At 42.9% G+C, this 22,356-nt stretch overlaps 1 protein-coding gene across 6 annotated transcripts in view; it reads left to right on the top strand.

The window, feature by feature from the left end:
- ANKRD44 (ankyrin repeat domain 44) overlaps window positions 1–7,838 on the top strand; it is a 766,729-nt gene extending 758,891 nt beyond the window's left edge. For 3 of the 6 annotated variants that reach the window (XM_078680434.1, XM_078680433.1, XM_078680431.1), the window contains one exon: window positions 2,390–7,838. In XM_078680434.1, the coding sequence (XP_078536560.1) occupies window positions 2,390–2,448 (59 nt within the window). In that variant the 3' untranslated portion in view covers window positions 2,449–7,838. Of the gene's footprint in view, window positions 1–917 lie in introns of all 6 variants that reach the window. The other 3 variants (XM_078680432.1, XM_078680428.1, XM_078680429.1) reach the window with 2 other exon arrangements.
- The last annotated feature ends 14,518 nt before the right edge of the window (window positions 7,839–22,356 follow it).

The raw sequence follows: 22,356 nt of genomic DNA, 5'->3' as shown, positions 1-22,356 counted from the left end.
TTCTGAGTTTCTATATTGATTGACACTAAAGTGTAGATGATGAACTCTTGATCAGGTTTGTGGGAGCAAAGAAAGGCAGAGCTGTTCATAAATACACCATGTCCTGCTGGATGACTCTCCAATAGGATTTGTTAAACATTAGTGAAAGAAACAGGTGCATGAAGGCTTGCGGGTTATTTCAACCAGAACCAAAGCTGATGCTGCTACTGCATTGGCATGTGGAGTGCCTGCCCTGGATATTTGCCAGGCTGCGACATAGGCATCCATCAATATATTCACATATATTCACAAACCACTACTCTCTTTTACAGCTAGGTCCAGCATAACAGGCACTTTGTCAATTTGGTCCTGCAGGACATTTTGGTTTGAGCCAGTTCACAGACTCACCACCTGGGAGGTACTGCTCTAGTGTCTATTCTAAAGTATATACCCCTAAAAACTTGCCAAATGGATAGTTGTAAAGCCAAGGAAACTTTGCGATCAAATTAATGTAGCAGTTCAACCTCAAAGACAAGCCATTGTTCTTAAAATGAGATTTAGTTTTTTAAAGTAACCAAGATGTGCATGGGTGCCCCACCTGTTTGTATTTATGTAAATGTGTGATACATTATTTTATTCTAATTGTGATGTATGTGTTTACATTGATTTTTGTGAGTTTGTAAGCTGCTTAAAATATCCCAAGACTGCTTATATGTGACCATGTTGCTTGGCCTTTTTCATATACATTTTTTCCTTCCTTGCATCCTTTCACTACCCCTAGCATGCCTTCTTTAAAATGAATAATTTCTACCTAACATAAACGTCAGCAATATACATCTCTTCCATGTTCAGCCCTGCAGAGATGTATTCGTAAAATGCTTGTATCCCCTTATAGTTCCTTTCGTACTAACCGTTGCTTTGTCTGCATTTGTGCTCAGGTCACACACCGGCCCTGGCTTGCGCTCCTAACAAAGACGTGGCAGACTGCTTGGCACTCATTTTGGCTACTATGATGCCTTTTTCTCCTTCCAGCACGATAACATCTTTCAACTTTGTTTGTTTTAAAAAAGACAATTTAAGTAGAACATCAATCTACCTTGACCCCAATAGTGGGAGCAGTATACATTCATGCAGCAAACCCCTAAGCAACAATGTAGGACCGGAGGATGGATATAATGAAAATGATTCAGACTCTGAAACCTTTTGAGTACTGGACTACACACTTTGCAAACATTGTTGTCCTCCCATACATCCCTATTGTCAGATCATGGTACTAAATGGCTTTGCAAGAATTGGATCAATTGAGATATGCAGGGTTTTCTTTGGATTGGATACATGATCTCCTCATTCACCTCTCTTTTTCATAATTTATAATGTGGGCCTTTGTAAATTTTCAGAATGTTTTATGTCATATGTCTACCTCCTGTTTCAAAAGGAACTAAGAATTAGAGAAAGAATGGAAAATAAAGTTATTTTTTTAAGCATGACTTGTTATAAAGGAATAAATGTACATTATTTTCTTGGTGTATCATACATACTATATAATGAAAAATTGTTGAACATAGGTCCAAAGCATAAACCCAGGAAATCATTGGATGTGCAGGTTGTGTACAAAACAGAAAAAAGGAGCATGGGGAATGCAAACTGCTTGTATATGGCAGTGAAGTATTTGATTTTAGGTGGCCTGGCAATAATAGAGTCTCCTTAGCACAAGAATTTACCACAGCTACTGCAGCATTTAAATATTGACTCTGACATCAAATGTAACAATATATTTTTAATAACTTTCTATTAACTCAATTGTGACCAATTTTTACAAGAAGGAAAAGATTTTCCTAATTATGTCAACCTAACCTCGTTCTTTAAAATATTGAGTTACATAGCTGTGAGAGTTTGCCTTTAATTAACTCAAAGATGAAAAGTAGTATCCTAAAACATTGCTTGATTTGTTAAACTATACATACTGCATCTGAAAAGTCTTACTTACAATATAGATACAAACGTTTTTCACGCATTTACTTCATTGCAAATATTTTGTGATCATTGCCATAATATTTTTTAATCATAGGAGGCAATTTACTTGAATGAATAAACACATTCGAAAAGCATTTACAAAATGGAATATTTAGGCGAAGAGTAATGTGACCACATATGACAGCTTTGATGTAATTTGAATTTCCGCTGTTTACATTTTGCATGTTACATTTTATTGTTGCAGTTAGCTTTTGTAATAGTCATTGATTCTGTAAGTACACACTTGATCATAACAGGGTAATAACACATACAACAAAAGCTGCATGTTAGATATGCAATTCTTGATTGTTTTAAGAGAATTCCTGCAAAGGGACAACATGCCAAATTCTAGAAAAGCAAACAATCATAAAAATACTGTCTGCTTTATCTGCTCAAGCTTCTAGGTTGAATGGACCCAGTCTGACTCCTGCAACTAATGCACCAAAAGAAGAATGAAGTATTTTTTAAGAGACCTATGTTATGCTTGAACCAGCAATTACTCGAGGACCAAACACTTGCTAGTTGACAACAGAGGATGTTCAGTTTGAACTTTACAGGAAAAGACGATTTAAAAAAAACAAATAAACCTGAAGGCTTTGTATATTAAGTGATCTAAAATTGTATTTTACATTTCTTGCAGATTGATTTCTGCGTGGATCCTTCATGTTTGTAAAAGATGGTGTTTTATGTGATTGTTTTTTATTTATTTTAAGTGAATGAAATGGCTGAAAAGATGGCCCTTTGACTTTTGTCCTATTTTTGTTATATTATTTTTGGGTACTATACAAAGTAGAAAGAAATGTGACTCTTGAAGATTTATATCTGAATACATTTTTAAGTTTTGAGATTTTACATCTTTTTTTTTGTTTGTTAAAAGCCATATTTCCATTTACGTGGACAAAACATAGATAATATATTCTGTTTTAAATAAATATTAGCATAATGTCATGCTAATGGGAAATTATTTGATAATTGCTGTCTTGGCCTCGAAGACTACAATGTAGGAAGGTACTTGTGTGCATCCTTGAATATTCTATCACACATAAAAAAGACTTTATAATAAACATTCATAATTATGTCTTTCCAAATGGCAAAAATATAAAAATTACAAAGATGTTTCCCACTCTAGTTACTGATGAAATCTATCACAGTATATGTCTTTGGCACATAAGTAAATGTTTATCATTGAGAATCTATTTTCACATGCTTTTCCACTTGGTTTACATCATTGATCTTTGCTTATGATCCTTGAGCACACCTCCTTGTGAGGAAGTTAGTGCAACCAATACATATGCAAATTAGCATAAAATCAGTACCTTTGAACATAAATTATGCTCATAAACATTCTTTGTGGACATCCTAAATGGCAGTCTATATACTACCCTGCGGGGCTATCAGCGAGTTTTCATGGTTATCTAATATATTGTTTGATACTCTTGATAACTAAGTGCATATCGGCATGCTCTTCCATATGGGACTTGCCAACATGTGAAGCTAGAATGACAAATGTCCACAGCAACTGCCTGTAAGAGTTGAAAACAATATTCAGAAATGTTATTCAGTATTTGCAAAACTTCAGATCCTTTGTTCAGTGCCATGTTATTGATTGATAATACTCTTTGTAAATGGTGCCTTCGGTAATGCTTAAATTGTGGTCTCGGTATGTCTGAGTTACTACTTATCATAATAATCTGAAACCATTGACCTTCAGAGTTGCCACTAACTGTTAAGTCTATTCAACTCTGTTTTCTGTCATCTTAGAGGGGCATTCATGTTCAAGTAACTAAAGAGTAACTAAAGAGCTGAGTTTTCTGTGAGTGAAGTGCCCAATGTGCCAAACTGATGCTGTTTGCAGTATGTAAGGAACCTCTTAAATAAATGGGGAAAATGGCACTTGCTATCATAAAGTACTCCAGATAATCATAATTTAACAGATGGAAAATCTTGCTTCCGGGGTTATTCCATGTAGTCCTTTACTTTCAATAATAAATGTTTTCAACAATATTTTTGGTTGTGATCGATCCCAGAGAAAATAAATAGTATGTGGAAGATTAATCCCTCATAAAACATTCTAAATGGCCACAGAGACTGGAATATTTTGTTGAAAGAAAGCAGCATGAACCCTTAATAAACGGGTAGTTCTAGAAGAGCAATCAAACAAAAGTATGGTAAATTATATGGTATCCCAGCAAACACATGTGAGAAGACATTCATCAGGTATTGTGTATGATCCTAAAACAGCATGTCTTAAAAAATAAGAGTGCCAAAACATGGATAGGTATTTATACCTTAACTGCTTGACAAGTAAGCATTAGGAGGCAGTTTTGTGGCAATCCAAGTTACAGATGAATGGCTCAGCACTACATTATTCACTTGTTTAAATCAAATTACACATCAGTCGTCAGAATAGATGAACATCAGTTCCCCTACATGCATAGAATTTTATTGTTTGGCCTTTGAATTCAGGTGTTTTGGCACCAATAGGGTGCACAGGCTAGACACTAATGTGCCTGGAATTAATGTAATCACTGATGTGTAGCAATTGTAAGCATGTATCTTCCTAAATATGTCACTTTCCATGATCAAGAGCAGTTCTGGTCTCACTGTGATTTAATTTGTGTAAACAGAGTGTATTACTTTGGTGACAGTATATTATATATTGACATTCATAAATTCTCCATGCTTATGATTATATGTGCACTAATGCCATTGGAGCATACAGAAGCATTACATATATTCTCAGCAATTTAGTACTTCACATTGCCACTCAAGTGCTTCTCTTCACATTAGGGAGAATCCATTGCCGTTTTGGAGCCACTGCCTAATGACAGCTTCACAAATGTAGATCTTGTGGGGGCACAAAAGGCTAGTTTAAGCCAAAGTTATTACTGTCAAACTCGATTTCAGTTTGTATATCCACAAGCAGCTTTAGGCTTTTGAAAAGGTAATCTGATTTGCTTAGGCAGGCAATCAATGTTCACAGTACACTAAGTCATTCTGGGTTCAAACAAGAAGTAGTTGTTAAGTAGACTACAAGGTAGGCACATTGGATACTGCCATTGCTACAAAGATAATTTGTTAATTGTAAGAATAGCGGTTTTAATCATGTGAGGCCAACATATCCTTTTATTTTGCCAGGAGGACCCTATGAGCACAGCCGGTTGAGCAATATTATTTTTGAGTGTCAATTTACTCAGGGCCAAATTAAATCATGAACGTTAAAATCAGTGGGATAGTTCTTGTAAAATTACCCTTTTGATAATTAATACCCCTTTTACCTCTAAAACGTTTGAAGATAGTAAACAGTCTCAATTCATGCTAGTTTTCCAAAACATTCCTATTTCTCTGGTTTGCATCCATCCTCAATTTTAAGATTGCAGCATGCTTAACTGTCCTAAACGTTTGTTTGAGTGGCCACTAACTAACATGGTATTTTTATTTTTTTTAAATCAAGTTTTTGCTGTCTTTTTATGCTTTGACTTGCCATATTTTTACCTTGTATGCAGCAAAGACGCATTGTTGCATGTGTCAAATCAGGAAAAGCACTGATCTAAGTTTTTGTCCCTTTTTTACTGTTAAAATGACTACGGGGAAGGAGGTTTTGAAACTGTTAAAATCGTAGGGATAAAAATCCAGAACGATACCTAAAATTTGGGTGATTTGTTACATTGGTTTCGTATTTTTTGCAAAGTTATTATTTAATTTATTGAATTTCTTAAGGATGTTTTATGATAGCAATACAACTTTTTAATGTGGGTGATTTATGAGTTTTTATAGTCCTCACCAGTTGAGCTCTGGCTGCATTGTCAGCCTTCTACAAAAGCCTTTTATCAGCCTGAAAATATAAATTATACACTGCTAAACTTTGAAAAAATCCATCTCCAGCCACCAAAAATATTGTTACTTCAAAACCAACAAAACAGATTTGTCATACTATTTGGTCTATACAGGATTTGTAAAGAAAAGATGCTGTATAAAATGAAGGCATCGTTATTGGAAATATTTCCACACAGTTAAGAGTTACTTATTCATTTACTTTATTATGTTAAAAGTATGAACCTTTACAGCTGTAATTTTGGTATCATATTTACATGTAACTATCACTTTTTGAAAATAACTTGATCGATTAGTGCCTACAAATTTGCTATCTGTCTTTATACACATGGATACATCAATGAAGCAAAATCAACGTTTGAATATGCTGGTTCAGACTTGCCTTTCTAGCTATCATATCATTGAGAGAACCATAAGGAAAGTACATCCTTAAGATTCAGCATACTAAAACTAGCCAGTTGGTTATCCCTTTGAAATGTGCTTCATAGTCTGAAATCTTTTTTTGCTCTTTCACATATATATTGTTGTTGTTGAAGTCATGCTCCAAATGTAGAGATCTTTCTTTCTGATTTCTGATATTATACAGCCATTTGATAAATAATCCCTAGACTTGAAGAGACGTCCTCCAGCTAAACATAAGCATGATTCTTAGCACCAGTCTGTCATGGCACGATGGTAAGGTAGTTTGTGGAAAACTACATTAAACAGAAACCTGTGCATAAGGATGTTTAATATATTTTCTCTTGTGTTTAACTTTGATTTAAGCAAGGTTTGGAATACTTATCTGCTGATTTCTCTACTAAAATAAAAGGTTCCTCTGGTCTGCCTGATCCATGCAAAATGGGTACACAACTCGGTGGGTACGCAACTGTGATGTGCTGCTGGCTCCAGCCATCTTTCTATAAAAAGGCTATATTCACTTGTATCATGTCCTCCCGTGTATCTGCATGTGAGTGTGTTGTGTATTTTTTACTGGGCAAATGTCTGCCAGAAAGTAATTTCCAAAACAATTAACACGTTTCTCTGGCATATAAAGTGCACTAATGCTGGACATTATGTACTGGACCATTTTCTTTGTCTTTATTCAACAGTGAAATAGCTCAGGGTATTTCTGCTTTTTGTTATTAAAAGCACAGCAATGTAATGCTTGGTACTTTTATGCAGCTGTCAGAATTTTTGTTTTGCTATGATAGTAGAGCAAATACTGAATGGATGGCTTTACATCCATTGTACTGTTGAGAAACCTAGTTACATATACTTTGGTTTTAATATTCATGCCATTATTGTCATGTAAAATAAAGATGAGTGCCTTTTAATATCTGAGTGTATTAAACATGTGAAATGTGTTCAGTGTTAACAAACATCACTTTTTCAGTGTTATTAAAGCAATAGATTTGTGAATTTCATTTATCATTTTTTATTGAATGTAAAGACCGCTTTTCTTGTCTTTTACCAATGCTTAATTTGCATTTAAATAACAATAGGCTACGTTTATAAATTAAATCTGCAATATTCTTCAATGCTAAAAATTGTTTCCTAACACAAACATAAGTCCTAGGTCAGAGCTTCAGAAAACTGATATTTTTAAATGGTGACAATCTTGTAGTGTGTATGAATTGTATTTCTATGTATTTCAAATGCAGTGATTTAAATCCCAAATTTCTTGTTTGAGAAGTCCGTCTACTTATTGTATGTTTTTAGCATGTGCAATATATGTTGAGAAAGCATGAAGATACTTTTCTGATGCCTGTATTATATTTGCATTCGTTATAAATATCATATTATATTGCTTTGTTAGCCTTTATTTCTTGCCAGTAAAATAATGTTTAAGCCTTCTATAAATTTCTGTACTTGATGCAAATATAAAATACTTGTATTCCAGTAAGTGATTGAAAATCAAACCAAGCACAGTTTCATATTCTTTCAACACCCGAAGGCTGATTTAATGTCATACCGTACTTCATTCTTAACAGGTGTTTATTTTTACAAATAAAAATGGTACCTTTATTGTTTGATAGTGTTATTTGTGCATTCTTTCATTTCTTTAAAAACGTTTTTTCAACTGTTAATGATATAGAGTGAACCATGCTCACAAAATGAGTGACCAGAGAGCTTATATTATAGTTTGGTATGTAGTAAATTTCATGTTTTCTTTCTGAGTAGCAAATAACCAATAGGTTAACACAATTATTATAGAGTCACATAGTCATCATGGCTGTCTACATATCTTAAGTATACTATGACTCTTGTGACACAGAATGCACATTTCTCATTTGTTTTTTGGTTTTTCATTGTCTCTTTGAGCATAACATTTCTGTATCGCTGTTTATTATAGGTACTCATTATCGTTTTTATCTTAGTATATGTTGACATCCTTTTTTGGTATGTATACTTTTCATTATTATATTCACTCGTTTGTAATTTGTTAATCACATTCTACAGTGTTCATGTTAGAGAAATCAGCCACTTAATCAACGACAGCCCGGTGAATTTTAATATCCACAGCTTGCTTAATACAATTGTCACACACACACAAACATATATATCTGGACATGGGGGGCATGGCGTAGCCAGCCAAGATGGCGGTCTCCTAGTTAGAGCGCTGCATTGTTGGGCCTTCAGTCCGACTCAAATATGCACCGGGCTTAGCATCCAGGCTTCTCTCGACTACCCATGGACCCCCTCAATGAGGGGCCGACCTCACTCTTTCCCTTCCTTTCCCCAGCACAGTCCAGAAGGACATTGGAGGTTGGTGATGGCCGACGCGGTGGAGCCCTACCTTAGAGACATAGAGCAAGATGGCTTTACCTGCAGACGGCCCTTTGGGAGGCCGCTGCTCCCCAAACACTGCAAAATCATTGGAGGGGAGCAGTGAGGCGCGACGGGCCCATGAGCCCAAGGAGTCAGCACACTCCACCTCTCAGATCCATGTGCTTACAAGGTGTCCTGGCATCACTGAGGCCTGGTTTGATGGCCCGCTCTCCCTCTCCAGCTCCAGATCCAGCGTGCGACAAGTGGCAGTGAGGCGAGGGGGGAATGGCAAGGCACACCAGGCCACTAGACAGAGGGAGAATGCGTGCCCACCCCGCAAACATAGACAGACTGCAGCAAGACCCCATCATGACGGGCAGCTGCCCAATGTGGGAAGTAGCCCCTCGCTGCTTAATCCCTGTATAGCCGGGGGGGGGATTGCTCTGGACTCCCACCATATCAGGAGAGTTGGCTTGACATCCACCTTGCCTCGGCAGGCCCCCAAGACCAAAAACCCTTGAGAACCCCTCAATACCCAATACACTGGCTGAGGCTTTAAACATCAACACGTGGGCACCTGCAGCTCCGACCTGCGAGAAAGGAACACCGTTCTCTGCTTATTAGATACTCTGGCATGGCTAAGACAGACTGCCCTGGCCAGGGGAAGTGACGGGCTCACTAGGTACAGGAGGCCACCTGATTGGAGATGCTGGATGGCTCCCAAGTCTACCTCCATGCCAGCCACCCCGGGAGCACACCATTTTGGAATCTTAGAGGACTTTTAATGATCACAACTCTCCTCCTTGGTCTGCACCTTCAGCACCCAACCAGCTGAGACTCTTGGAGGATTCATCAAATCAGGGAAAGAACCCTTACCTCATCAGCCTGGTGCTAGGGGCTCCTGAGGCCTCCGGGACTGCCTTCACCTGCGAAATACTCCTTCTGCAAAGCCTGAGGTGGCATCCTTCAAGGACATTCCTCCTCTGGTCCAAGGACTGATCTGCCTACATTTGCCACTTGTGGCGGATGGGTGCCCTCTGCTGCTGCCACTTCTGCAATGGGACAACTAAGGTAAGCCATGCCAGCACAGACACCATATGCTTCATGACTCCCCCAAGCAACAAACTGGACAAGGTCCTGGCGGCAAATGAACAGACAAGAATTTCCATGGAGAGAAAGATAGGCTCCCTAGTAACGAAGCTAGGATTCCTTCCGGGTCACCAATGGAACCTCACAGACCGAGTTACAGAAGGGGAAAATACTTTGCTACAGGCGGACTCACGAAAATTAAATCCTAGACCTCCAGGACAGTGTACAAGTGCTTGAAGAGAGGGCTGAAGACACTGAGGAATGCACTTGTCAAAGCAATATACGCATCCTGGCCCCCGCAGAAGAGATCCCTATTAACGGAGCTAGGATTCCTTCAAAAGGGGGTGGTGATGGACGGAGCATCTGAACCAATCAAACACTCACACCCAGTCAAAAGAACTGGGTTTGATCCATCACCGTTCTTGAGCCCACTCTGCCACCCCAGTTCAGACATGGCTATATGCAAATCAGTCTGACCCTGTGCCTCATGGGAACAGTCCAGCCCGAACTGCCAAGACATGCCTTCCCTGGACCGGAAACAAGCTTCCGAGGACCGGTTTCTGGCATTCCAGCCGTCTTCAACCCGGCTTGCTTGAATCCAGTGGCAAAGTGAGCAAGGGACTCACGTCTGAGCATACCCTGCCACACTTATGGCGGGCAAAGCGGTACAAAAGGGGGTGGTGATGGACGGAGCATCTGAACCAATCAAACACTCACACCCAGTCAAAAGATCTGGGTTTGATCCATCACCGTTCTTTAGCCCGCTCTGCCACCCCAGTTCAGACATGGCTATATGCAAATCAGTCTGACCCTGTGCCTCATGGGAACAGTCCAGCCCGAACTGCCAAGCCATGCCTTCCCTGGACCGGAAACAAGCTTCCGAGGACCGGTTTCTGGCATTCCAGCCGTCTTCAGCCCGGCTTGCTTGAATCCAGTGGCAAAGTGAGCAAGGGACTCACGTCTGAGCATACCCTGCCACACTTATGGCGGCCAAAGCGGTACAAAAGGGGGTACCTCACAGACAGAGTTACAGAAGGGGAAAAGACCTTGCGACAGAAGGAAGTCGCGACACACAAAAATAAAATCCAAGACCTCGGGGACCGAGTAAGAGTGCTTGAAGAGAGGGCTAAAGACGCTAAGGGATGCACTTGTCTAAGCAATATACGCATCCTGGCCTTGCCCAAGGCCGGGATCCACACATGGAAAATTAGTTCAAATCCTTCACCAGCACCAGAGAATTAACACCATTTGTCTTGCTCACAGATGATCAGCGGGATTACCTGTCCTGGGGATGCCACCTCGTCCCAAACTGGCCAATCTCCTCCACTTCAAAGACAAGGATGCCATTCTGAAAGCTGCCAGATTTTCAGGACCTCTAAAGCTTATGAACAATACAATAATGCTATTAATGGACTATACTCAGGCAGTCCAGTATCCACAAGCTACCTTCCTGGGAGTTAAGAAGAGGCCTGGAGAACTCATCCAGTATTCCTTGCAATTCCTAGCCTGCCTCAACGTCCTTTTAGACAGCAAATCCATCTTCTTTACATGCCCCAAAGATGCATGCGACTGGGCCGACACCATGGACAGAAGTCAACACCGCTAGGGAGGGGCTCCTCCCACCTCTCAACAAAAGGAACAAGGAGACACAACTGGACCAGGCGATGCCACTCTCTGTTAACCTCAGCAGCCACAACCCTTGCGCTGGAACAAGTGATTGAGGACCAGCACAAGGCCCTCTAGGTGGCATCTCTGGGGGACAGTGCTAGGAACTCACAGAGGAAGTGGTGCCCACATATCTTCTCGTAAGAGATTAGACTCCACAATGACGGACGGCTCCTAAAGTCCAACTACTGGTGACCCTGCAGATAGCGGACGACATGCTGCAACAGAGAAGATCTCAGTCTGAAGGCACGTTAACATTTTTTAACACTACAAATTGTCTAGCACCGGAGAGATCACATTAATTCTGAGGATAATGGCCTCATGAACCACACAGTGGTTGGGGGGACACCATACCACCCGAATCATCACTGCTGAGCCCTACATAGACCAGATGTTGAAAGCCAGGTTAAAGCCACCCGTACACATCACCCAATTTCGTTAGGCCACTGCCATAACATACTTAATGGCTTGACGTTTAAATCGGTTTGGGTAGTTTGCCGTTAGCAGAGGGCCCCTTGAGTTGCTGGCCCTGTTTGTTCTCTTGTTCTATCAGTTCACCACCCAACGATTCTACCAGGTAGGTGGGTGATACCATCAAGACAGCAGATGGTGGCTACAGTACTGCAGAGGGTGGGGCACTTTGGGGGGCACCAACACCTCACCCTGGCTCACACGATCCAACACTAGATGGACACAACTGCTAAGGCACAGTTCCACACCCTGAATGTGCACAGTATGCACACAGCGAGAAAGTGCTATACCGTCTGTCTACCCATGCATTAAGCGACAGAAGGCTCAAATCATACTCCTTCAAGAAACATACACCACAACACGGAACTACAGTGCCTTCAAAATCGCTTGAGTCTGTCCTTGCCACCACTTATTCAGAATTTGACTGGGGGGGCTTTGGTATGGATTAGGCTGGGTCTATCCTTCCAACTGCGAGACACTGCCATGGATAAGGAGGGGCGGTGCTTGCTGGTCGAGCGTTGACTAGATGGCTTGCGTACCCTCCTGGGGAACATCGATGCTCCAACCACTTTATTTATTTAAAGTTTTATATAGCGCTAAGAAGATCCCGAAGGATATCAGAGCGCTTTACAAAGGAAGGAAGGTAGGACATAAATTCAATATCGCCAACAGGAAAAGAGTACAAAACAGGAATACTTGCATAAGTCCCAAACAAATAATAGCAAAAATTCCCAAACAAATGAATCAAGGAGAGTTATACCATAAACAAATATGTAGCAGACTACAAGTGGAAAGGCGGGATTTTACCTCTAGAGTCTGCTTGTCATTCTCCAGAATCCCGTCACAGGTCGACTAGACCTTTTTACCTGCCATAGAGTGAATTAGGCAATCTGTCATAAGAAAATAAACAATTTAGAGATCCCAATTGCTTCCCCCAAGAACCACAGACCAAACTAAGTTTGAAAGGGTTATTACATAACCAAAAATAACTGCAGGTACAAACACCTCAGCAAGAGGTTCAAAAGGTAAACAGCCACTAATACAAACATAATCCTACAGAAAAGTCTCAGGCGACTGATGAACAACACCAGGATCAATTCCAGGACCATCAGACTAAACAAAATAGCTATAACCTGGGTTCTGGTACTCATCGGAATAAAGGACATAAATCCAGGTTAATCTGTCCCTACACTACTCTAAGTGACATCCCTACTCAACAATAGCCCAACCTAACCAGAGGTGTCAGCAGTGGTGACTTCAAAGAAGTTCACTCACTTCTCTCCAAGACTAGAGAATCCTCAGTCATAGCTAAGCTATTTACCAAGACCAACCACTCTCTCTGACTCCTCAGCCCATCTGCACTGCCTCCACCCTCGGGGTGCTGTCCCTAATACGAAACCCCAAAATGTAAATGACACGCCTTCAGGTACGCCCTCTCCAAGGTGTCGATTACATGAAGTTTTCCCTTTTGGCCTTCTTCCATCCTTGTCCGTTAAACGTCCTTGGGTCTCAGACTCTCTGTCGCTTCCAGTTGTATCTTCAAATTCCTGATCTACTCCTCCATGTCTGGGTCTAGCATTTCTAACTCTCATACACAATGGGCCCTTCTACTCTACAATCTACTGGGTGATGCACCTGCAAAACAATATACGCAAATAGGCTCACAGTCTAATAATGTTGCAACATCTTCTAAAGCCTCTTTCATAAGCATTTCTACCGTTTATATGGAAAGCAAATATTTTCATTCAGGCCTGCGCCCTTCCATGAACTAGGCCTCTGCTAGAGTTTTAGGCCTTACGTTTAAATGAGCAATTCTCTGGATTCACTAGGCCTCCAACCTTAACGACAAATGCATTTTCTCTATATTCGACTAATTATTGAGTACATAAAGCAGGATTACATTTCAATTAGTCAATCTGAAGGCACATTAGCAAATCAATTAAACATTCTTATTAATAGTGAAAGATTTCCTTTCAAAGCATCTCTCTTATTGCCGCAAATATGAATTTTCACCTTGTAACGTTGGCTCTGCACATTCTTTGATACCAATTTACATTAGTACTTTGTCATACATTGCATCTAAACATGATTAAAAAGTCCTCTATATATACGGGTGCTGACTACTTGTACATATGCTGCACCCCTACAAATTTCACTGTAAATGGCGCTCTCTCAGTTCCCCCCTTTGATGACCCGTGTCATCACCACCCACACATCTTCCTTAGGGTAAGAACCAACTAAACTGAGCTTGTGGCCATTTTCCCTCGTTTGAACGATTCCAACGCTCTCAGGCTGCGATATTGACTATCCTGCAGCCTTTCCATTCGCATCTCTTGCGCTCTCATTGATCTCGCCAACCTATTGGACCTGTACCACTTGTACAATCTTACCAAACCCCACAATCCAATCACACATGCCACTGCTATGATAAGGGGCTTCAGTACAAATCCAAGAAACTCTTTCCCAAGTTGGCAAACCAGCTTCCAACCTTTCCAAATCCCTTGCCAACCGTCTCCCACGCATTCTCTTGCGTCAAGTCCTCTATTTCATAATGGATTGCAGTAATGTTGCTTATATATTTCTCCAGATCCTTAGAGTTGTCTGGTATATAAGTGCAACATTCTTGGACCTTCAAACGTTTACAGACCCCGCCCTCTTTTGCTAGAATGACGTCAAGAGCAAGACGGTTCTGTAAAACCATTGTCCTGATCGACAACATCTCACCCTCAACCAACACCAATGACTTGGCAGTATTCATTGACAATTCATCCACAACAGTTGCCAGCCGCCGTATCTTTATGACGTTCAAAATGACACCCAACATAGGTATCGCTGCTCCAAACACATCTCCCACAATTGCTCCAGCACTTTCCCCTCGCTTAACCCTCCTTTGAGGCCCTCCCTCAAAGAGTGCAAAATCTTCCGTATGATAAATCTTGGGAAAGATGATTGCTAGGTAGCAAGTTCCATACCACTTCTCTGGCAATCTCACATACGCATTCTTTCCGCAGACAAAATACACAGTAGGAATCACCTGAACCACGCTCTTCAAGAAGTCCTTTGTATAGTATTCTAATGTGAAGGTGTGGTCACACGTAGTCTGACCCACATATACATTTTCATAATACGTCTGTGGTCTGTGCAGACACAACTTCCCTTTCTGTACTTCATCTAGAGCTATTGGTCCATAACTCCCTCTTGACTTATGCTACTTCTCTTCTTCGGTCCAATCTACCTTTCCTTGCCCAGAATCTCGCAACTTTTTCTGTTTCGTGTACCTATCTTCTACCTGTTCAATGAACTTCGTTTCTGTATCTGATAACAAACATGTCAAGTTGTGTCGATGTGCATACGGGGTGTCTAGCTCTCTAGTGGGAATGAAAAAATACCCAAGTCTGTCCTCTGACTTATAATAGTCCCACTTGTTCAAATGCTTGTAATTCGGGACTTCTGGTAACACAGCATCATAATTCGAAAAGAAATATTCAAAGTGATTTCGTCCATATAGGATACTAATCAGCAAACTACAGGATATTCCATATGTCAATGGAAGGTGATGGTATCTAATACCTTCATCTACTGAAGCCGGTAATTCCATGCACACATAACAGTCCTTCGCATCCATCGCCTCAATGTATTCATACAACAGCTTTGCATAAGCATTCTGCCCAAAATTTCCTTTAGACAGATCAGTGTGTAGCCTATGACTTTCTGCAGCTAGTATGGCTTTCTCTCTTCGCTCTCTCTCTTCTTTCTGGCTAGGAGTGGTAGGTGTCGATGTCCCCACAGCCTTCCCTACCTGTTCATGTGGTGCAAAATAAGAAACTAAAACTACTATAGCTATAAGGAGTATCACTCCTCCTAAAAGAATGCCTACTATGCACTTGGCTCTACGATTCGAGTTTCCAGATGCCATGGTCTCAGTACAAAGTAGTTTGTTCTCGGAAAGCACCCAAAAGTCTCTTTCTGTGCTATTTGAGTCTCTTGAACCACCTTGGAAAGTGGAAAGTCCCGTTTCAGTTCTTCTTTTGTTTCAACAACAGACAACCTTAACCCTTCTCCGTCCTCTGTGGAAAGTCCCTAAATTTGTTCTTCTTCCACTCGGCTCTGGGTTAAGTTCAACAGTTATTTACAAAGTCTTTTCAAAAAGTCTTTCAAAGCAACTCAAAGTTCAAAGTTCTCAATAGTCTATGATTATACTTGATCCGATTGCTTGCAACACATAATCTAAAAGTTCCATGCGGAGCACAACTTCATCATATGCTGGCATGTCGAGTACAAACGTAGGAAAAATCAGTCTATCCAGGAGTATATCACGTATCTTGCTTAGGAGAGGGGGATTGGGAATGGTGAGTGTCAGTTTACCTTCGATTTCAAGTCCAGGAACCAACAGTATCACTTCCAGCTTAACATTTGGGATCGTACTGGTCACTGCTACTGACCTCACCCTCCCGGACCTCAGTACTCCTGGCATTTGTAAAAGGGTAGGTCCACTCTGGAGTGGCGTATCTTTGGCAAGGTACTCTCACCCTCCTTGACCTTCTCGGACCTCCTTGCTCAGCTCCTCGTTCACCCTCTTCCGGATCTGATTCTTCGGACACAGGGGCAAGATCTGTTTCGGAAGCCAATCTCACATTCATTCGCCTCCGTCTCTCGGGCCAATGATCCCCTGCACTTCTTGCCCTTCTTGTTCTCGTTCGCACACCCTGTTCGTCTCCACTGTCGACCTCTTCTGCGCTCAGATCGCCTTCTCCGCCACTTCCTCCCTCTGAGGCAGATTCCGTGTCACTTTCGTCTTGGCCGTTTCCTGCTTGATCAGGGGAGTCCCCAAGTTCTACAGGCACCCCCACAGCTTGACTTGCTCCCTCTGATGAATCCTCTTCTTCGTTATTATTTTCATCTACGAGGGGAGCTGTTCTCTCCTTGGGTGCTGGGACTCGTCGGGTGTGAGAAGCATGGACCCAATTTGGCAATCCACCGCACTTCACAGCAGTAGTAGTGACTAGGATCACTTGGAAAGGTCCTCTCCAACGTACGTCCAGGCAGCTCTTCCTGACGTGCTTCCGCACCAGGACCCAGTCACCAGGGCACAGGTCGTGACAAAGGTCGCTAGAAGCCGGAATTTCAGCAGCCTGCACCTGAAGAGACACAGAACGCATGACATCAGAAAGTCCTCTGCAGTAGTCAAGAATCACATCATCTGTGATATTCATCAAGGCAGTGGTAGGAATAGATGGCAGTCTCATAGCCCTCCCCATCAGCACTTCGTGAGGCGAGAGCCCTGTCCTTCTGTCTGGGGTACTACGCATGCTCATTAGTACCAATGGCAAGGCATCGGGCCACTTCAGGGACGTGGATGAGCACACTTTTGCCATTCGAGCTTTCAAGGACCCATTGATTTGCTCCACTATGCCAGAAGCCTCTGGTCTATAGCTACAATGCAGTCTCTGGTCAATGTTCAGGGCAGAGCAAAGCATCTTCACAACTTCGCTATTAAAGTGTTTTCCTCTGTCCGATTCCAAAGAGGTCGGAACCCCGAATCGTGGCAGTAGCTCCCTCAACAACAGTTTTGCTACTGTGAGTGTATCGCACCTACGAGTGGGATATGCCTCAACCCATCTAGAAAACACACAAACAATCACCAAGACGTACCTGAGGCGATTGCACCTCGGCATCTCGATGAAATCTATCTGCATCCTATAGAAAGGTCCGCCAGACCTCCCAATGTGACTCAATGTAACAGGTGTTCTTTTCCCAACATTCAGCTGTTGGCAGGTTACGCATCTCTGACATACTGCTTCTGCGGCCTGTCTAAATTTTGGGTTGTACCACGTTTGCCTGAATACACGTACCATCGCATCCCTTCCCAAATGTACAGGACCATGTATCTGTCGTGCCATTGCACTCACCAACTCATTCGGTAACACAGCTCTTCCATCAGCTGAAACCCACATGTCAAAATCTCCCTTGACACAGCCAGCCGATTCCCACACCCTTTTTTCATAATCAGATGTCTGTCCTTGCATGTCTCTCGGCTCTTCCCATGTGTCTGCCACTTCAAGCATCATGCTTAGTTCAGTTCTTTCCCTTGGTCCCTCAATTGTTTGTTCCGTAAAGGAGTATCCCTGCTCTGCACAATAGCGTGCAACTTCATCAGCATAACGGTTCCCTTGTGTCACAAAATCCGTTCCCTTTGTGTGTGCTGTGCATTTTACCACAGCTATTTCTGCAGGTCTTTGCAAGGCCACCAGCAATAACCTGATAAATTCACCATTTCTGATTGGGGAGCCCGATGATGTCATGTAACCCCTCTGGGACCACAACTGGCCGAAGTCATGAACCACCCCAAATCCGTACTGGCTGTCCGTGAATATGGTGATCTTAATGCCGTTGGCTGCTAAACAGGCGCGTGTCAATGCAATTATCTCAGCCACCTGTGCAGAGTGTACTCCTTCCACGCAGGCTGCTTCAATTACTCCAGAAATAGTGCAGACAGCAAAGGCTGCTCTCAACTGACCAGTATTGTCTCTTACACATGAGCCATCCACAAAATAAATTTCATCAGGGTCTGTTAATGGCACATCGACAATATCCGGTCTAGGCTTGGTGCATAGTTCAGTTACATCAAGACAATCATGGTCTTCCCAATCATCTTCTATATCATTCGGTAATGGTAACAAAGTAGCAGGATTCAAGACAGAGCACCTCCTAAGGGTCACATTCTCTGCAGCAAGTATAACCTGCTCGTAACGTGTGAGCCTGTTTGTCAAGTGCTGCGTCTTGGTCCTGGTCATCAACAATTCCACAGAATGAGGTACATGCACTGTCAGTGGATATCCCATCACAATACTTTCACACCTTTCAATGCTGACACCTGTTGCCGCAACGGATTTGAGACATCCGGGCAACGCTGCGGCTTCTGGATCTAAGGTAGCCGAGAAGTATGCAAATGGTCTACGGACTCCTCCATGATCTTGCACTAAGACTGCCAATGCACACCCCTCCCTCTCGCAGCAGAACAATGCAAATGATTTGGTGTAATCGGGCATTCCCAGAGCTGGAGCGCGACACAGGTCCTCTCTCAGCTCCAAAAAGGCCATCATACAATCTGTGTCCCATGGTACCGGATCACTCACGTCCTTGTGCGTCAGTTTCTGCAGTGGTTTCGCCTTCAGAGAAAAGTTAGCAATCCACTGTCGGCAGTAGCCAACCATGCCTAAGAACATCCTGACCTCTCTTTGAGTCGAGGGCACACTCATTCTCATGATAGTCTCAATACTGTCAGGTGACACTTTTCTCTTCCCCTTCTCTATTCTGTGACCCAGATACTGCACTTCTTGCAGGCAGTACTGTAATTTACTGGGAGATACCTTGTGTCCATTCTTCCCCAGATGGTTCAACAAGGCAATGGTATCAATCCTACAAGCATCTTCGGTGTCTGACGCAACAAGGAGGTCGTCTATGTACTGCACAAGAACGGAGTTCTGCGGTAGTACTAGACTCTCAAGGTTCCTTTTCAGCAATTGATTAAAGATCGATGGGCTCTCTGTATACCCTTGGGGGATACGACACCATGTTAAAACGCGACTCTCTATTTTAAATTCGAAAAGAAATTGGCTCTCCTTGTGCAATGGGATAGAAAAGAAAGCCTGACACAAATCAATCACAGAGAACCATTCAGCTTGGAACGGTATCTGAAACAATATCACTGATGGATTCGGTACCACTGGACAGCATGGAACAACTATGTTGTTAATTTTCCGTAAATCCAGCACAATCCTGAACTTCCCACTTGGTTTCTGCAATCCCATTATCGGAGAGTTACAGGGACTTCCCATAACCTCCTTCAGAATTCCCTGTCTAACCATGGACTCAATCACAGGTTTTATACCTTCAAGTGTTTCTGGGGTCAGCTTGTACTGGGGAGTTCGAGGGAATTCAACATTCTGTCTCACCTGAATTCTAACTGGCTCTACCCCTTTGATCAGTCCAATCTCCTCTCCTGTGAAGTCCCAGACTTCTGGGGAGAACGAGTCTCTCAAGTCCCAAGGGAGTTCCTCTACAGTTATAGCAGGGTACAACTCAATGCACGTATGCGTATTTGCAACCTTAAAATCAGCATCATCATCGTTAGTCTGTAATTCCACTCCCTTTGGGGTACAATAGATGGTGCAATTAAGTTTGCACAAAAGATCTCTTCCTAACAGGCACACAGGACTGGAATCACACACCACGAACTGGTGTCGGTCACTAAAACTTCCAATCTTAACGGGGACTGGCTCAGTCAGGGGGTTTGTCATTCTTCTATTTGCAACTCCTACAACTTGGATGGTCTGGCCTGAAAGGGGTAAGTTGGGGACGACCGCACAGTGGAGCGAGAGGCACCAGTGTCAACCAAAAATGTGGTGGGATGACCATCTACATCTGCCTCTATAAAAGGTCCTCTCTGATCTACCTCCAGTACAGCTCCTAGAGTACAGCCCTCCTCCCCATCCACGTACCGTCCTATCACTGGATCAAATTGGTAACACTCGTCCCCTTCCACTATGAAAGGCATCTGCTTATATATCTTGCTCCCTGTTGAAATCTTCGGTGCCTGGGGAACTGGAGCCCTAGGGGCTGACGTCCCCCCTTTCGTCGTCTGGGATTTGGTCACTGTCACCTTCCGTACCGGAGGGGCTTGTACTTCCTCCTCCTCCTCCTCCTCCTCCACCTGATTGTCAGGGTTATGGGGACACTTGCGTCTCCAATGCCCCACCTTGTGACATTGATGGCACTTGGTCGTCTTTTTCAGGGCCTCTATATCTATCCTAGGTCTCGGACCTTCCTCTCCGTCCCTCTTCTACCCCCTGATCTCCTTCCCATGGTGCCATTGCCTGACTGACCCTGTCCTCCCGCTTGCATCTGTACTAACATCAGTTTGTCCTTAAGCTTCTTTGTCTTCGAGTCTATCTCGTCGCTGCAATACCTCGCATACCTCAAAATCTCATCTAGGGGTTTATTTTGCCAACAGATCAGATGTTGCTATATCATAAGGCAAATATCAGGCCTTAGTCCTAGGACAAATTTGGATACGAACTGTCCCATATCCTTGGGGTCCATCACATCTAACCCACTGTACTGCTTAAAGATCAGCAATAACCTCTCGTAGTATTCATGCACTGTCTCTTTTGGTTCCTGTCTAGTCCGATCTATTTTCACCCAGTCTATGTCCTGTGGTGGTACCTTAGTCTTCAGCCACGTGATCGCCTGCTCATACTTTGCCATTACCCTGGGTGACGGCCCATTCATGGCAGAATCTCGTTCTGGCTCCGCGGTGGGCCATTCAACACTAACCTTGCCCGCTATCCACAAGTCACTTGGGACCACAATGTCAAACAGTGTGTTCAAATCAATCCACAGCACCTTTGAGATTTTAACAAACCTCTCCACCTGTTTGTACCATTCCACTGGACTCTCTCTCAACTTTGGGAATGTGTTCGTAAAGGCAGCCAGATCTCCCCTACTCCAGGGCAGGTGTACATAGCCTCCATGAGCCACCTCCCGCAAGGGGTATGCCTCTGCATGCATCAACCCTCCTCCTGGAGATGTCTCCAGAACGCTCCTTCTAACACTCTTTCTCTTTGACCACCTTTCCTCCCATTTCTCCAGAGGGGACCACGTTCGTATTCCCACAATCAGCTCCCTGATGTGAGTTTTTAATTCGATCACCCTCTTTTCTTCTAGATCTTGATCTGAATACTGTAACCGGTGGCCACTCTGCAAAGCTTTTGTTTTGGTCAAATCTACGCTGTATTTATTTGCCAATTCAGAGAGTTTCTCATGAGCAGCCCTAGCCCTCCGTGTAACATCCTTCGCTACAAACAGTAGCTCATCTGGTTCGTATAGTTCAATTCTCTCTAGTGGCAATGCACCTTCCACTATTTCCTCCACTTCTGTTTTCAGCCTCAGCACATCTATTCTTCTTGCCTTTATCGCAGCCCTCAATGTACCTTGGCAAGTAGTTCCATTAGAGCCTCTCCCGCCACTGTCCTGAATTTCTCGTCTGTTTTCCTCAGGTGTGTTAGGGGGAACCCTTCGGTTCTCCCAGCCTTCTCGAACCCACTCCTGCCTACTATCGCTAGAGGTGTGATGGGACGCCCCCCTATTCCCCACCCCTTCTCGTTCCCACTCCTGCCTGCTTTCACTAGGCGCACAGTGGGATACCATCCTTTCTTCCTGGTTGTCAGACCCAAAGACATTCCTGGATCTATCACTCTGAGTGTCCACAACCGTTTCCCACGTTCTCAAGTCTGGCCTTAATTCTCTCATCGACCTCGGCCTTGGTCCCCTCAGATCCATCGGTCCCCTCCAACCCATCTGTCCTTCCGAGGAGTCTGCAGATGCCACCAAAGGAGTGCTTCTGTCTACTGGCGTTGGCAACTGCCTCCACCCTTCTTCTGTCCCATTACTCCTGTCTTCACTGGTGCATCTCTCACTCCCCCTCTGCAACGGATTCTCGACTTGTTTCTGCTCTGGGTTGTACACTGATACTATGGGACCTATGGTAAAAGG

The sequence above is a fragment of the Lissotriton helveticus genome, chromosome 3_1, assembly GCF_964261635.1.
Source record: "Lissotriton helveticus chromosome 3_1, aLisHel1.1, whole genome shotgun sequence".
In the NCBI taxonomy this organism is placed as follows: Eukaryota; Metazoa; Chordata; class Amphibia; order Caudata; family Salamandridae; genus Lissotriton; species Lissotriton helveticus.
Note: the sequence above shows the minus strand (reverse complement) of the source record. Positions and strands in the feature narration are given on the sequence as shown.